Source organism: Phlebotomus papatasi, chromosome 3, assembly GCF_024763615.1.
Source record: "Phlebotomus papatasi isolate M1 chromosome 3, Ppap_2.1, whole genome shotgun sequence".
NCBI classification, from domain to species: domain Eukaryota; kingdom Metazoa; phylum Arthropoda; class Insecta; order Diptera; family Psychodidae; genus Phlebotomus; species Phlebotomus papatasi.
Genome location: NC_077224.1, coordinates 71811251 through 71828712, shown reverse-complemented (window position 1 = coordinate 71828712; position 17462 = coordinate 71811251). Strand labels below are relative to the sequence as shown.

Genomic DNA, 17462 nt, shown 5'->3' with positions numbered 1-17462 from the left:
AATTTAGGTTATGTCTAATGCAATTCGCATTCTGGGGTAGCACAAAAATAATTTTTGCTTCAAAACTGCATAAAACTTCAAATGTTGAATTATCTTAACCTCAAAAAAGAAACTTTCTGATGTTATGATTTAATGAGTTTTTTTTGTTAAACCAATAGAAGTATTTAAAATCGCTAATAAAGTAAGCAGAATCGTTCAATTTGTCTTCATCATGTCGTCAGTTAAATCATCATTTGTCGTAACTTCCTTTTGACAACTTTTCAGGAGACGAAATATTCAGTTCACCTTTATATTTCTTAAAAATGAGCCCCGAATGCGATACTTTTGAGTCAAAATAATATAAAAGTGGCACTAATAAAGTGTAGGTTCAGGGCACATTGACAGTACAATGCTCACCGTATTTCGTTAATTTACGCATTTTTATTACAATTGTTATGCAAATTCTCAATTAGCGTATTACCTCATCTCATACTTGGTGGCACTAGGTGAAAATAGTATAAGAAAATTGAAGAAATAAAACGAAAATGCGATAAACGGTGAGCAAAAAAAAACTAATTTTTTTTTGCTACAGTTTTTCGTACAGTTTTTTTGCTCACCGTTTATTGCATTTGCGTTTATTTCTTCAATTTTCTTATATTATTTTCACCTTAGTGTCACCGAGTATAAGATAAGGTAATACGGTAATTGAGAATTTGCATAAGAATTGCAATGAATATGCGTAAATTAATGAAATACGGTGAGGCTCTGACGGTGACGGTGAGCATTTTACCGTCAATGTGATTTTACCCTAACTCAAGAAAATCTTTATAAGATTATTTAAAGGCTGAGGTTAGAAGAAACATAATAATATTTTATCCTAACTTCCATCGTTTATTAAGTCGTAACTTCCAATGTATGGAGATCTTGGAAGTTACGACAATTTTCAAAAATGCATTATATCAATTTCAATGACTAATGATAATAAGTACCTTTATTTTACTAAATTAATCAATTAAACTCTTGTCCCTGTCCCCTAAAAGCTTTTATTTCATAAATTTTATTGAATAAATTTTGCGCGCCGTGTCGCTTGTCTAATTAATTCAATTCGATTCAATTCGATGTCTAATTAATTCAAATTATATGCGAAATATTTTAGGTTTATGCCTAAAGTAATTTTAAATTGGCATTATAATAACCTCCTGCGAAACAGAGTTAAAATGTAATGGGAGGTGGGGCTACTTTGAGCTGCGGGGTTACATTGTTAGGGGGAACTGGAGTAATAAACAGGGGTAGTTGTAAACACTGTGACTTTTTCAACCATTTTAAGACTCCAGACCAGAGCAGAGGCGTGCAAGAACCGTTGAAACCGAATAAACGTCAAATGAAACATGTACGTCGTCAATGGTCAAAATGGTCAAAACGCTACCAGAGCAAACTTATTTTGACGTTTATTCGGTTTCAACGGTTCTTGCACACCTCTGCTCCAGAGGACAAAACCCATAAGCATTCATAGATACCATGGGGATGTATGTCCACAGATGAATTGGTTAATAAAATCCTAATACTTTAAAAATAAAAATCATTTTTCTGAAAATGTTGATATTTCGATTATTTTGACGATTTGGATTTCCACCTGGAAATTAAAAACGTGTAAAATAATCGAAATGTAGTAATATCAGTTCTTTCCTACATCCTTTTGCAAACAGCATTTGGGGTAGATGTAAACAGGCAATTTCCCCGTAATTGTAGATGTCGCGAGTGTAGAATGAATGGCAAAATATTTTTTTCTTTATCTTCATTTCATTCGTTTAACAGCTGCATCTCATGGTGGGAAATTTTTCGTTGGCTGTGTTCAATAAGAAGTCACATGATATCAAAATATGGGGAAAATCCATTGAAAATGTCTTTGATTTGCATGCTTTTAGTTTTTTTGCTATTTTAATTGTTCCTTGTAAAAAGTGTAGTGATTTTTTGAAAAATAAACATTCGTTATATATCTTTTAAGTACAGTAGACTCTCACTCAATCGGCTCTTTTTCAATCGGGCGACAAATTTTGTTGAGAATTTTCACGTTTAATTATGAAGCTAATTCGCTCAAATTCGCTGTAGTTCTTCCTATTTTATCGTGATTCTTTATAATTGAGCGCTTTTTGTGGAATTTACAAAGGCTTTGACGCTTAATTCTATCGCTAAACCGGATGGTATTTTGCCCCATATTCCCGATTGAGAGAGAGTCTACTGTAATTAAAATATTTGAAAGTGGTGCAAAGTTAATTTCAAGGGTGGAAAAAGGGTGTTTACATCCTCCCCAGAAAGTGTTTACTTCTACCCCAGGTATTTTGTGAAAAGAGAAAAATGCACAGTGAAACAAATTTTATTTTTATGGAAAACTCAATTGTTTTCCAGCATCCGCATTACCCTCGATGAATTGCCTATACCCAAGGGTAAAACATGAGCTAAGAAAGATTTTCTAAAAAAATCACTGTGTTCTTGAAAAATCACCTCAAATTCGCATCTATCGAAAATGTTTACATGTGCCCCAGTCTCCCCTATACGTTTTTTTTTGCATATTTCTAATGGAAACTGGGTTTTAACGTTGTGAAATTTGGATAGACAAAATAATTGTGGATCTAAATAATATAATTGTAAATCAGCTTCATTTAGAAATAGGCAAAAAAAAAGTCGTATAACAATCTAGCCCCACAGCTCAAAGTAGCCCCAGCTCCCCCTATTAATTTTGGATGGCTTCATTTTCATTCATTTTGGTAAGAATCTAGTTCAGAAGCGTGCAAGAACCGTTGAAACCGAATAAACGTCAAATGAAACATGTACATCAATGGTCAAAACGCTACCAGAACAAACTTATTTTGACGTTTATTCGGTTTTTAACGGTTCTTGCACACCTCTGATCTAGTTCTACTACTACACCGCATTAAGGCGTTGTACTAAATTAAGTACTTAATTAAGTCCTTAGTAAGTACTTAATGTGTTAGCAAGGCTATTTGCGAAAATGTAGAATCAATCCCATAAGCCGAAAGATACTTACAGAAACCCCTGCTGGAACCAGATAAACCGGTGGGGGTCCTTGAATAGGTTGAGGATGGAAGTTCTGTACATTTTCCCGGCCACTAACACTGTTTGCCTGTGGAAAAATCGGAATAAATGATCGAAAATCTCTTCTGCTTTCCGAAAGTTATTGTCTTGAAACTTACACTCTGACTTAGAGCTGATATCATATTTCTGTGTAGCATATTGGGAAAGACAATGGTACTACCATTTCTTGTGGATCCCGATGAGATAGACTTGATGTAGTCTTCGACTTTTTTCTGGGTCAGGGTAGTCAGGTCAGAGTTCTCCAGGATAACTGCCGGAGAAGGTCTGCAGAAATCGTTACAAGGTTATATATTTTAAAATTTTAATACTTTGTGGAACTTGAGTGGTTTTGCAATTGTCTACTAGGTGGCGCTGATGGTTTTTGGTCTGTCAAAATATTTTTCTTGCTTTGTTGTCACAGTGTTCAGTGAATTGCAAGTGAAAAGAAAAAGATTTGTGTGCAGAGATTTCTTGGGATATTATTTGATAGAAGGATTACAGTGTGCAGAGAGAGAGGAAGAGTAAGAGTTTGTGAAAGTGATTTTGTGGGGTTTTTTTTGTGGAGGAAGTGTCTGATATCCGCGTTGGGGTATTGAGGACAAGAAGAGGGATGATTTAGAGGGGGATTCACAGCTGTACCAAAAAAAAATCCCTTGGAAAATGTTCAATAGACTGAAGAATCGTGTCCTGACTGTGGTGAGTCCGGAAGTGGCTATGATTCAGGCACCTCAGGGTCATCCTGATCACCATGGGAAGGGTCATCAGAGGTTGCCGGACAAATTTACATATGCTCGTCCGTGTTTTCTCCAGCTCAGCTCCCATGATGAGCTCAAGGCATCAGCTGATCACAATGTACGTCCCATCATTGTGCCCAGAGACATCTCCGCCCTGCCCTGGACCACGGGATATGCTGAATGCGTGAATTCGGGTAAATCGGAATGGAATGAGGATCAGGCGGCTTTTCAGCGACAAATCCTCTCGCATCCCTCAAAGCAATTCCCAGATCTGCCCTATACCTATTTTGGCATCTTTGATGGTCATGCTGGGTATGGTGCTGCTCTGGCAGCTGCCAATCAATTCCATCATATTCTCCATGAGAAATTGGTTGATGTATTGGATTTACTGATGCCACGACTTCCAGCCACTTCCGAAACGGTCCTGCCACACAGTCTCCTGTTCCATCGGAGTGTGTCCAAGGATGAATTGATAATTGGTGCCCTGGAGTCGGCTTTTGCCGAAATGGATGCCGTTTTGGCTGAGGATAGGAATAAATATCGAAATGCTGGTGGATGCACAGCTCTGGCGGCCCTATTTATCTTTGGGAAGATGTTTGTGGCCAATGCAGGAGATTCGCGGGCAGTTCTCTGTCAGCGAGTGTCCACGGATCTCCTGAAGGCCCAAATTGTTCCGCATGAGCTCAAGGGTGCCCAGATTGAAACTGGGGAAGAGAATAAGACTTTTCGCATCTTCCCCATTCCCTTTTCGCACGATCACACTCCGGACACGGAGAGATCGAGACTCCTGTCCACAGCTAAGCTCAATCCCAGCTTCATGGGTGGCGAGTACATTGCAATGGAGTACGCCAAAAAGCCAATGACTAAGGATCTGGGAACGAGGATTCTCTATAGGCAGGGCACCATGAAGGGTTGGGCGTACAAGACACTGACCAGGGAAGACCTCAAGATGCCCATTGTGACGGGAGAGGGCAAGAGGAGTAGGCTCCTGGGGACAATTGGGGTGACCAGGGGCTTTGGAGATCACGATTTGCGAGCCATAGGAAGCAATCAGCCCATTAAGCCCTTCCTGTCACCGCATCCGGAAGTGACTTATCGTGATCTCACCAAGGTCATTTCCATTCCCGGCGATGACAATGAAGACGGAGACTATGGGATCCTGGTAATGGCTACAGATGGACTATGGGATGTGGCAGATTCAGAAACAGTTTCCCGGACAGTATTTCAGACTCTGGGAAAGTATCCGACTGAGAAGCATCGATATACGATGGTAGCGCAGGAACTTGTGGCTAAATCCCGGGGAAGGGTCAATGAGTCCGGGCATTGGCGTCTGGCGGATAGCAAAGCCGCTGCCACGGTCGATGACATCTCAGTCCTCGTGATTCCCGTGTATCAGTATTACGTGGAGTTCCTGGAGTGGGAAAAGGCGTGCTTTGAGCGCGAACGTGCCCAGGAGGCAAAGATTCCCCTCACGGACACCGACACCGAAGAGTCCAGCAATGATGTGGATCTCAATGGATTCTTCGAAAATGGCAAGGAAGAAGAAACTGTCCAGGAGCACACAAATGGCCAGACCCTCGATAAACTGGACACATTCGTGGAGGAAGCCATTGAGGCACAATCTACCACGTGAAATTTAGGCAATTTCCAGCAGAGCTTCTAAATTCCCGCGAAATCACCTGCATTTCTTAATCCCAAAATGTGATGTTTTAGAGAAGGTCAGACATAGCGACTCTGTAGCGATCAAATCTATTAACTTATTGGCACATTTCCAATTTGTTTTTTTCATTTTCAATGAATATTACTGCAGTTCCATGTGAGAAATGTTAGCGCAGTTATTTTATTTTTGACAATGTAAAATTTCTATGTATTTTAGCAATTAATTTAAGAAGCACTTTCAAAAAACGTAGCTCATAATAAAAAAAAGCTTTCATTGTTTATATTATTCTTTAAAAAAAATTGTAAGCACTCGAGCTTATCGAAATTCGAACTCGAAACCAAGGATTTCTTTTCAAAAGGGAAGAAAATCATTTGAATTTATTTATTTATTTCATTTGTTAAAGATTGTTTTTAATAAATGATTAATTTTTCAATGCGAAAAAATTATTTGCAATTTTTTGTTTTCAGAATAAAGAACTAACGACCGCTCAGAATAAGAAACGAATAACTCGCAGTAGGGTAAATTAAGCTAATTCAAAACCGGCTCCAAATGGAAATGTTTCACTACTCCAAATGGAAACGTCACTGTTTTTACTATAAATACAGTACTAAATTGCTATATTTATATATTTTCTATAACACAGTTTCATTATTTAGTTATTTAGTTTATTTATTTTGCTCCAAATAAAGCGAAAATCCATTCATATTCATAAATTTTAATTTATTAATTTCTCAGAAAAATTAAAAGTGTACCTTTTCACCATCAAATTTTTCATCGATCGACCATGTTTCCAAATGAAAAACACAATAGAGTGACTATTGTTTATTCGTTTTGTTCAACATTTATGTCATATTTTTGTCTAATTTTAGTTAAATTAAGTGCTTATCTTTATTGTTAATGGTACGTGAAGTTTTCAAATGAAATAATTACCTATTTCGTGAACAAAAAGGGTTTTTCTGAAGTGTCTACAAATGCTTCAATAGGAAACCCCGGAAATATGATTTTTTTAGAGAGATTTTCTTATTATCTTTGATGGGAAAGGAGAAAAGACCAGGAATACGAACAAATCCTGCACTGAGGAGCAACTCAACAAGGTTTTGGAAGCCTTTCGTCGCGGTTCCACGTACACTGTTTATCTCCAATTAGAAACTTTCCCTTGTCTCCATTTGGATTAATTTGTGTCCAATAGAAGCATTTTGCACTCGCGTTTTTTCTTGTATTTAAGAAGTTTTCAAATTATATTTAAAGAATTTTCATTAAACAGTAACATTCTAGAAGAGTCAAGGAGCAAATTTATGTAATTCTCTACAGAAAAATATGAACTTAATGTGTTGAATCTTCTGTCAAAGTTAAAGCGTCTGGAAATGGTTTTGAATTAGAACATTTACCCTAGGCAAATTTTACAAAAGAGCGATTTGAAGCTGAGATTTTATATGCAGAATATAGGATTTTTGAGATTTAAAATCTATTAACCTTGAAAATAATTATCTTTCAAGTAATCCAAAAAGCGAATAAAACGATTTTTGTAAAAATAAATCGAGTTGTTCGACTTATATTCTGAGTCGTCGAGAAGGTGGGGCAGTTTCGTGCATGTATTACTTTAGAAAATGTTCTTAGAATCATCATTATCGAGAACTGATACAGATATCTTTAAAATAGTTCAGTTTTATTTTGCAAAGTTAGTTCAAAAAAGTAAAATTGGGTTGCTTGAAACTGCCCCACTATCCCTTGTATAATTTTTATTTTAAATTCATTTAAAACCTTACGAATTTTATTAACTGGATTTCTTTTGGATTGAGGAAAATTTAATTAAGGTTAGAATTCTTCAAGAAAATGAATGCAGCAGAGTCTCAAAATCGGAATCACTCAAATTCGAACAATAACGGTTGAATCTAATTGTCAATTGTGGGGTTATGTTGAAAAACTGGATTTAACTTGGTGGATGATTGAAATCATATTTCAGTGCTGCATTCTGAATATTTACATCCATTATGATTGCATAAAATGAAAACCAAGTAAATCAGTCCTAACATTTCTGAGAATGTACGTATGGGCATTTGATTCAAAGTACGATTTAATCTCACACAAAATTTCATTTATTTTTTTATTTTTGAAAATATCTTTTGGACCTACTGAGCACAATTAGCTGAAAAAAAGCAGCGTTTCCGGCATATTTTTGATGAGTCGATCAGCAAAAATATGCTGACCAGTCAGAAGCTCTTGAACAAAATATATAGAAATGGTACTGTGGTCGTCGTCGCTAGTGTCGCTTTAGGGTTAGCAGAATTTAGCTGAAAATGCTTCATGTAGAGTGTCTTGTAGTCGGCCGGTTTCTAAACTCGGCCAGTTGGGTTATTTATTCAATTTCTTAGATTTGCTATGTGGTCTAACCGGTCTAACATTACAAAGTTTATTATATTACACATAATGCAAATCAGTGAAAATTGAAATCCGTTAGCTTTCGGTACTCGTTAGGGACTTATAATGTGTGAAGATTCATACCCTCCAAGCATTCAGAGGACTCTACTGTAAATACCGCTAGGGTCTTATGAACGACAGTTGAACTCAAAATGTAAAAATTGAGGTTATGCGAAGAAAGTTTTCCGTGAAGCCTGAATTAGAGCCATTTTCCTCCGGTGCTTCCTTATTATCACCGCATTATCAGAATTTTCTCCACAAATTCCATTTATTTAACAAAAAAAATTACAATGATAAAATGTCTAAACTTATTTTTCTTGATTTATTTTAAGTGCATTTCATGTGAATTTCGTAACATTTTTGAAAATATGGTTTAGATTTGAGGAGCGGGAAATGTCATCTTTACGTTAAATGTTCGTATTTCAAGAACTGTACTATATTGAAGAAAAATATTAGTTCAATTTACGTAATTGAACGGTCTTAGAAAAAGATCTGACATTTGAATTTTGTAACAATGTCAATCCCTAACGTACTCGCAAATAAATGTATTTTCTACAGGAATATAAGACAGCAGTGTGAATTCGTAAATTATACCACGAAATTTGCGAGTATTAAACCAGCCATGATCTCGTATAAATTCGGGTAACAATTCGGATTCAGAACTATTCGCCTGACAGTCGCTTACCGCGCCATCTTCACGACACATTTAAGGACTTTCTTCTATACGCAAACCTTGATTTTCTCCATTTTCTTTACAATTAAGTAGAAGAGTAGCAGGCATGCATTTTAATTATTTTTGTTTGTCAAATTTCAGAAGTTTGACAAATGTCAAAGCACAATTCATCGCTTATACCGGCTTCAGACCTAAGGCTTAGCTATATGGCTTAATTGCTCTAATTTTTTATCAATCACATTTTTTGGAAAAATTTAACTTAGGATTGGATTTATTAAAAATAAATGACTTATTAGGCTCTCAAAAAGCAATGAAATTGCTCGCTATTTAGGATTTTGAGACCTTCGGGAACTAGGCTAAACCTCTAGTATGAAGACCGCTAGGGTTGCTTTAGACTTTAGAATATCTGCAGGAATAAAAAGATTTCAATTACACCGACGAAAATACAATTTAAATTTCGGTTTCATTGAAAGACCAAGAGAAAGACAGATAAAACATGGCAGATATGCTAGTAGTATAATTATTATTTAACTTAAATTACTATTTTAAATTACTAAGCTTTATTTTTGTCCGAATTGAGGGATTTATCGAAGATGGTGCAACGCCTTTTAAAATACGATTTAAGGATATAAATCTTTGTAAAGATTTATCCCAAATCATGGTGCAAAATTCGCGAAAAGTCAAAAAAGCATTATTTTCGAAATTATTGAAATCTTTGGAATCTTAATTTCACTTTTGACTAAGGTTTATCTCAATCCGAGGCGCTCTTTAGCCCTAGAGACGACAGGACCAAAAATTCGGGGTCAAAAAATCACTATTTCTGACTTCTTATAGCAAATCATAACTTTAAAAGGCCGTAGGAACAAAAGTTTTTTGGAACACCGGTGTCCCTATCGTCCTTAAAGGATAAAATTGTAAGGAATTTTGCTGATCAAATTTGATTTTTACTGCCAATTTGCATTATTTATTATCCTAAAATTACACTTTTTAAATTATTTCCACAAAAAAACTAAAAATAATAAATATTCCAAGTGTAATATGGCTTTTATTCTAAAATTTGACCATTATTATCATTATTATAAGTTAAAGTTATTTATTTAATTTAATTAGTTAGAAACGTTTTTACTTATTTAAAAATATATTTCACACAAAAGAAATTAGAAAGATTACTGCTATATCATTTCTCGCATGGATCTGCCAAGCCAGTGGATTTGATAAAGTGTATCTAAGTAGAACTAAGAGATATTGAGGTGATTTATTCAGGAAATATATTGAGTTTTACACACAAATTCAACGGCACAGAGAACAATAGGAAATAGTAATATTTTAAATAAATCTTACAACACGTGGAAGAATTTTTTGGTTCTATCTTACAAATAATATAGTGACATTCCAAGAATTTTAACGAGAAACCTCAATATCAGGAAGTGCAATTTTATGGGCAAGAAATATTCAAATGAAATAAATCCAGAACCTCACCAAAAAAGAATAAATTATAAAGATGAAAATTTAAACATTTAGAATAAAACGAGTTGAAGAATAAAATATTCTCAAAATGAAAATTAGTGAGAAAGATGAAAATGATTTATAGATAGAGACATTAGGGAGATATAAGTAAAGAGAGAAAAACATGTAAATGCACTATTTAACTAAGTAGCGGTGAAACAATTAAAAGAACTCACGCAAATTACCGTCAAAGACTCACCTGAGACAGAGTTTGAGGGCAGAATAGTACACTGATGCAGCACTAATGAGGAAATGGAGAGCCAGGGCGAACAACAGGCCTGATCCTGCACTAACGGCATTCGACATGTCCTTAAAAATTCAGAGTTTCAGAAAATGGAGTTAATAGTTTTAATAGACGAAATAATCAAATCTGCAGTAAGAGACTTTTTTTTTCGAGAGTCGCAAAGAGTCTGTGTAAAAAATCTTATAGTCAAGAAGATTAATAAATTTTCTGGACTTATATTTTAATCTAAATCTTGTTGTTTTATTTATTCCTATTTCCCTTCACTTTTTTTACAGCTTAGTAGTGCTATTCTAATGAAAAATGAAAATGGGAAATCATATTCCTGTAAAGTTTTTAGCACACTGTTCTCAATCGCTTCTGCATTATCGACTTTTCTTTGTGATGGTTCCGATGGTTCCTGTCATGACTGTTTGGTCGTTTTAGAACACGGCTAGGGCTTAGGGAAAACAGTCGAGACAAGAACCGACACTAAGAAAAGTCGATAATGCATAAGCACTTGAGAACAGTAAAGTGCTAAAAAATGTTCAAGGCGGTTCCCGGTAAAAATCCTGAAAACCAAAACCCGAATGGGCCAAAATCCAGAAAGCCAAAAGCCCGAATTCTTAAAAGTGTCATAGCTACTCCCACGATTGCGCTTCGATTTACTGGAGGTAAAGAGAAATTCACTGTGTCTATCATTCTACACATTATCCTCCATAATTTCATCCCTTTCAGGATTTTGAAAATTCCAGATATTGGCTTTCGGGATTTTGCCTTTCAGGATTTTGGTTTTCGGAATTTTGGCTGCTTCTGATTCAAGACAAAGATTTCCCTTTTGCATTTTTCTTTGGAATAGCATTATAATGCGATATGGTGCTAATCTTAATGAAAAATAAACATGTTTTTTTTTAGCACTTTACTGTTCTCAAAATTTTAGAGCTAAAACCAATTAGAGAGGTTGAAGGGACTTAAGTATTTATAAGATCAAAAATTTAATTTAACATGTGAATAAATATAATGCTTTAATGCTTTTTAAGAGGGTTACAAAAACCGCAATGTCTTTAATTAAAAAATCTCTTAGAAATATTTATCAGCGTTTAGTAAAGTTTTTCTAAAAGCTTCTTAAATGTCTGCAGTTAATTCAAATAATCAAGGATATTTATTTTAATAAGAAAATGCATATACGATAGGCCCTATGTGCTCTGAGGGTCTCTGTTAAGTATTTAGACGTCCTATGTGTTTTTATTGAAAAACAAAATAATAGAGAAAATGGTTATGTTGGAAATAGAGGGTGCATTTATAAAAAAAAACCTCAAATACTTGAAAAACCTTCGAATACCTTTGCGAAATTAATTTTCATCCTGGTTTTCAAGATAACAATTAGCTAAAAATAATTATTTATAAGTCAATTTATGTTTTTATTGGAAGAAATACGTAGAAAAGTTTACGTTTTGAGATAACCTCAAAGTAAAATAACCTATAAAACCTGACAATATCCTTGCGAACGTACTCTTATCCTTTTTTTAAGATTATTTTAAGCCTAAGCAAATAATTATTTAGAAATCAAATTATGATTATACTGGAGAACATTAGAATGTCGTGGTAAAGGATTAGGTAAAGGAAATCTATGCAAAGGAGCTCTAAAACCAATGATTCTAAGCCCTCAGCGTATAACAGTATGCGAGTATGGGATAAATCTTTATTGTCAAATTTTACAGGCTATAGGGTGAACGGAAGACCTATTGACATTTTAAGAACTCCTGGTAGAACATATTGATACCTTACTCTGTACCATTGGGCGTATGAAATTCGAACATTTCTCTTTATAGGAATAAGTAGGGGAGACTGGGGCAAAAAGTCACAAATCAAAAAATTCAAAATTCAATATCTGCCAAAGTAAAAAAGGTAGCAGCTCAATTTTTTTCTATAGATAGCCTCCATAGACCTTCTTCAATGTCGTAAGTATCTAAACAAGGAAATTAGAATATAAAAAATACTGAAATTTTTAGCCCTATTTTTGAAATAGTTTCCTTGCAGAAGATAAAAATTATTACCTACTTATTTTCCAAAATTGATGCACTGACTGGTGAATATTTTCTAAGTAATTTGGATTCTTTGAATACGAATCCGCTATCTATTTTAGAATTTCACAAAAGTTCTTTACTCCAGAAATCCTTTTATTAAAAATGGCCACTTGGGGTAAAAAGTAACAAAAGGTATAGAGCAAAAGTAATAAAAAAGGGAAGCAATTTCTGATGTCTCACGGCGAAAAGAAACGTCATTATCATATCTCGTTGTTTGTTGTTTGCATTGGTCAAAAGATTTAGGGGAAAGTACTCCCTTCGAACGCTCATGCTTTCGAATTATGTGAATTTTCTTGAAGTTTGTCCGATAGATTTACACATTTCTATTAAATATTAGTAAGCTTATTATCGATTATTAATAATTTTGTGATAATAAAGTCAAATCTCTTAGGAAAAATAAAAGAAAATTCACATTATTCGAAGGCATGAACGTTCGAAGGAAGAGCACTTTCCCCTACAATCTTTTGTGTGTTTTTTTCTAAAATAGTTTGAAAAGCGCTTTTCTCGTTTTCCTACTTTTCTCGTAGAGAAAACGGTGTTTTACTAAAGTGTAGATGAATAATTTTTTATGAAAATATGTCCTCTAGGCATTTTTTCAAATTTACGGAAGCCTGTAATGAAGCGAATCAAAATATGATAATACCCCATGTCTGGTACTATTTGCCCCAGCATTTTTGAGAATAGTCACAAAATTACCTTTTAGAAATTGGCTCGATAAACGTATTTCCTTGCAAAATAGAGGAAAATTATTTTCACAAAGTTGTTGACCGGTAGAAATTTTTGAAGCGCTCGAGTATCTTGTAAAAAAAAATAAAATATTCGTTTTGTGACTTTGCCCCAGTCTCCCCTATACTACAGGAAAAAAAACATCATACTATTTACATTTTATTATATATGCTAAATAAATTCCAACATTTTGATAAAAGTGTCAATAGGGGTTCCCTGTCGAAGAGGTATTCCTTCGACCCTATATTCTCGAAGATCAAGCTCTTGAGTTTACTTGAACTCTGTTGGTAATATTAATCTTTTTAATTCCTTCTATTTACAACGTTTTTTCTGAGTGTATAGAGAATAATTTACGAGTAATAGATTTAAATTAATTCCAGCAGCATTTCAATTGAAATTCTGAATCTGAACTCTTTTTAGAGATTTTGACCCCTCTGCCACTCAAGTACTTAATTTCTAAGTGGACTTTGCAGAGATGACCTCTGAGATAAAATGTCTCAAACTACTTTCTCTCTCAAGAAGTAAAATATTTCAGTCATACCTTTAGTCTTACCTTTTGCTGTGAATCCCTGACCACTCCAATTCCCGTAAAAGCCATCGCCAGAGTGCTGGAAGCTACGCAAATGAGACTGGCAGCCAGAAATCCCGTTCTGGCTCGCTGTCCCATGGCTCCAAAAGCACCAGCTATGGCTGCAATTGCTGCTGCCCAGAGTCCTGAGCCACAGGACGAGAGGGAAGCATCCCTGGCGATCAGGAGACCTCCCAGGGCTGAGAGGGCAACACTGAGAATGAGCTGAGTGATGCCTAGAATAACTCCTGCGGAGAATCTCCTCTTCGCAGGATCTTTTGTCGCTGCCATTAGGGATTCGGCCATCTTCCTCAAATGTCCTTCTCTCTGATCACTCTCCTCCACTCGTTCCTCTTCCGTCTGGGCGGAATCTTTCTTTTCCGGCGATGTGAGAAGATCTGGAGCGGAGTACAGGTGACTGGATTTGTTATCATTGCTAATGATAGAAGCTTGGGAGGAATGAGCTAAACTCCCTCTACGCCCATTTGTGTTATTTGTACTGGTCTGGTCAGGGAAGATAGGAGCTGGATCTGTAGGATGAGGAACCACAGTCTCGACAGTCATCTTGGCCGTCAGCATATCTTTGGGTTCTACATCCATGTCAATCTTCACATTTGCCGGAATTGGTTCCTCCATTGCAGATGGTTAGCTATAAATCCGACAAAGAATTATGATTGTTAATTAAAGGCCCCAACTATCAATTTCTCATTTGAAAGCAAAATGCGGATTAACTTCTCGCGGGAGAATAATTGGCCGAAACAGAGAAAATGCTAACTGTAAATAACACTCTTTAACTTTCATCTGCACTGATGAAACTTCTTCAAAAGTCAATAGAAAATCACCAAAGATATAATCCAATGTTTAATCAGCATTTGCCCGTTATATTGAGAGTATCGACTGAAATTGTAGCCTTTGATTAATTATTCAGGATTTACGTTTGCAACATGTTCGTTAAACTGATAGTTTTTGTACTTAAAAGGTTACTGAACTTGTAAGAATTCGAATCCGAGGAAGATTAATTCAATTCTAATTGAAAATCCCTAATGAAAACGGTTGTTTGTAAAACTTTATTAATTGCTTCAATGAATGTCGTATTATCAATTTTTTGTTAATTGCAAAATACAGGGACTTTGAACAGTACACAGCAGCAATTTTCTTAAACAATAAGTTAATTTATTATGTCGAAAAAGCAATTATAAATAGCAGAACGAAGATCTGTTAAATTATTCAAAAACGATCCATATTGATGGGAATTAGATGAAACTGCTGAACAAATGCAAAATAATTAGAAATCATTAAAGGAATAAAACACTACAAATAACACTGATCTTATCGTTTTCACGTGAGAAATTATCATTTTTTTTCAATTCCTGTTGATTCTTTTTCAAAGAATTCAGTTTTATGAACATTCTGTCTCGCTTAAAATTTCGTTTATTTAAAAAATATTACTTTTTTCCGAAAAAGTCGTACGTTTACTAGTAGGGGAAAGTACTCACCCTTCGAACGTTCATGCCTTCGAATAATGTGATTTTTTTTAGTTTTCCTAAGAGACTTACACATTTTTATTAAATATTAGTTGGCTTATTATCATTTGTTGATAATTCCGTGATAATTTAGTGTAAATCTCTTACGAAATACAAAAAAAAATCATATTATTCCAAGGAATGAACATTTGTTTAGTATTTTGAAGGCATTTGTTTAGTATACTTTAAATAAATAATAAATAAGATTACAGACAAAAGTAATCGCCAGAATATTAGGATAAAAGAAAAAGATGAAAATTCTATTTTATTCAAAAACTAATCTAATTTTATTAATTAAATTTATTTTCTGAGAAATGTAAAGTTATTTACTGACCAAAAAGAATAATTTTTGAGCTTTTATACTTTTTAATTACTTGTTTTTTTTTTTTTAATTTTTCACTTTCCAAAATCTGTTTTTTAGGCATGAAATATTTCTTATTTTATTTAACCTTTTGCTAATAAATAATATAAGAAATTTTATGCAAATTCGTTTAAAATACCATGAAGCTAAATGCTTTTATAGGCAGTTTCATAAAGGATAAAGATTTAAAATTATATAAGATTAGGCATGAAAAATAAATTGGTTATGCTACCAATGTAGCCACAGTTGATTTAGTAAAAAACTTGTTTTTTAATTTTATATATTAAAACTCAAGTCTCTCTCTCTCTCTTCTTTTTTATGACTAGCGCACAATAACTTTTGTTTGTAAACATATTTTCAAAATTTCCGCTGAGTATGAACGAGATGACTAGATCTAGATCTCACTCACTCTCATTGAAATATCAAAAACATGTTGACTAAACAAAACTGATTGTGCGTTGGGCATTATTCTTAAAGATTTGAATTAAATATTTAGTGTTTTAAACTTACGACAAATGGGATATTACAATTTTTTTTGTAATATTTGAAGAAATTCTAGATCCTCGCGACAATCGATAATTAAAATTTAATCGATAATTTTAACGAAGTTTGCTATTTACCTCTCAATTCTGAGACAAAGAGAGAAAAAATTAAATTAAGTAGGGGATAGTGCGCAGGCTTTGCACGGTCCCATGCTTAATAATGACTAAATTTTCCCTACGTTACTGAATAAATGTGATTCAGCAATACGTTTTAAAAAACAAGACACTGTCCCCTATTTTTTAAAATATGGGTTCGATAAATCACATTTATCGAAAACATAGGGCAAATATTAAAATTCCCGTTCTGAATTAAATTCTAAGAAAATTCCATATATTACAAGATCACATAATCATTTTAAATATTTTAAAGTTTAAGAGGTTCTCGGCCCACCCTAATAAACTTTAGAGAAGTTTATGTCCATACTGAAGGGTTTTTTCCACACAATTATAGGGAATTTGCTTCAATATGGACATAAATTTCTTTAATGTGTAGAGGCCATAAAAGTTAAAAATATTTAATTTTTTCTTCGCATGTCCAACTCGGCCATTAAAAACTGATTTTAATCCTTAGTGATTTACTTCATAATCGTAGATTTATTAGTTAATTACTTTTGATTAAAGTCTTAATGAACATCAAAGTTTAATATCTTTATTGTAGAATACGATTCAGGTTTTGCAAGTAAAGGACAACAGGTAAAACGATCCAATAAAGATCAGCCTATAATGGTCCAAACAGTACTAGATCATAACAAATATTCTTTAAAAAAAATAGGGTGGATTACTTTACAAAAATCCTTGTTTTACAATATAAAAGTTCATTTTAGGTTGTCGATGTCAAAAAACAATTTTTAAAGGAGGACTCATGACAGACTTTCCTATAATATATCATATCCCTATACCTCTTTACTTTTCTTAAAATTCCCAGATTTTCCCCATAAATCCTTGAATATCCATAAAATTCTTTTAAAGGATTGTATGCGGGGACGTGTCTCCCTTACAAAAATACTTAAAATCTCTGAAAATCGTAGGGTCCTAAAAGGCCTACAAGACACCTTTATACAAAAGCTTTAAACAATAAATTCAAAGAAAAATTATTCTAATGGATCTGTTACATTCATTGCAATTTTTTTTACTCTTTTGTAACAAAAAACTTTTGCTTTTTTAAATGGGAATATATTTGTAATGAAGGAAGATCTCACTTGTAATCCTTTTCGTAGAATTAAAGGATATTTATTGATTTATGAGAAATATTTGTAAACTCAGTGAGAAAAAGACGAGATATAGGATTTGTTTAAGGAAAATGTTTCTTGAGTCCTCCATTATAAATTGTTCTTTGGTATCAATAACTTACGATGTAACTGTTATTGAGAAA

At 34.0% G+C, this 17462-nt stretch overlaps 3 protein-coding genes across 5 annotated transcripts in view; 2 read left to right on the top strand and 1 right to left on the bottom strand.

Moving 5' to 3' along the window:
• LOC129807695 (nuclear pore complex protein Nup93-1) overlaps nt 1-17462 on the top strand; it is a 90872-nt gene that overhangs the window by 30405 nt on the left and 43005 nt on the right. The gene's annotated exons all lie outside the window — the stretch shown is intronic.
• LOC129807698 (uncharacterized) overlaps nt 1-17462 on the bottom strand; it is a 33807-nt gene that overhangs the window by 1263 nt on the left and 15082 nt on the right. Inside the window, exons 2-5 of one of the 2 annotated variants that reach the window (XM_055857146.1) lie at nt 13650-14313; nt 10263-10372; nt 3192-3357; nt 3026-3121 (exon numbers count right to left, since the gene is read on the bottom strand). In XM_055857146.1, the coding sequence (XP_055713121.1) occupies nt 3026-3121; nt 3192-3357; nt 10263-10372; nt 13650-14300 (1023 nt within the window). In that variant the 5' untranslated portion in view covers nt 14301-14313. Of the gene's footprint in view, nt 1-3025; nt 3122-3191; nt 3358-10262; nt 10373-13637; nt 14314-17462 lie in introns of both variants that reach the window. The other variant, XM_055857145.1, reaches the window with a different exon arrangement.
• Nucleotides 3468-10539, top strand: LOC129807697 (protein phosphatase 1H). 2 transcript variants are annotated; one of them, XM_055857144.1, is made up of 2 exons: nt 3476-3768; nt 3883-10539. In XM_055857144.1, exons 1-2 carry the CDS (start codon nt 3733-3735, stop codon nt 5437-5439), a joined length of 1593 nt encoding a protein of 530 aa, XP_055713119.1. In that variant the 5' UTR covers nt 3476-3732; the 3' UTR covers nt 5440-10539. The 2 variants fall into 2 exon arrangements, with proteins under 2 accessions (XP_055713118.1, XP_055713119.1); XM_055857143.1 differs by having other exon boundaries at nt 3468-10539.

What these genes read in the sequence shown, in the direction of transcription:
- LOC129807697 (XM_055857143.1), top strand. Translation starts at nt 3,733, where the DNA reads ATGTTCAATAGACTGAAGAATCGTGTCCTGACTGTGGTGAGTCCGGAA.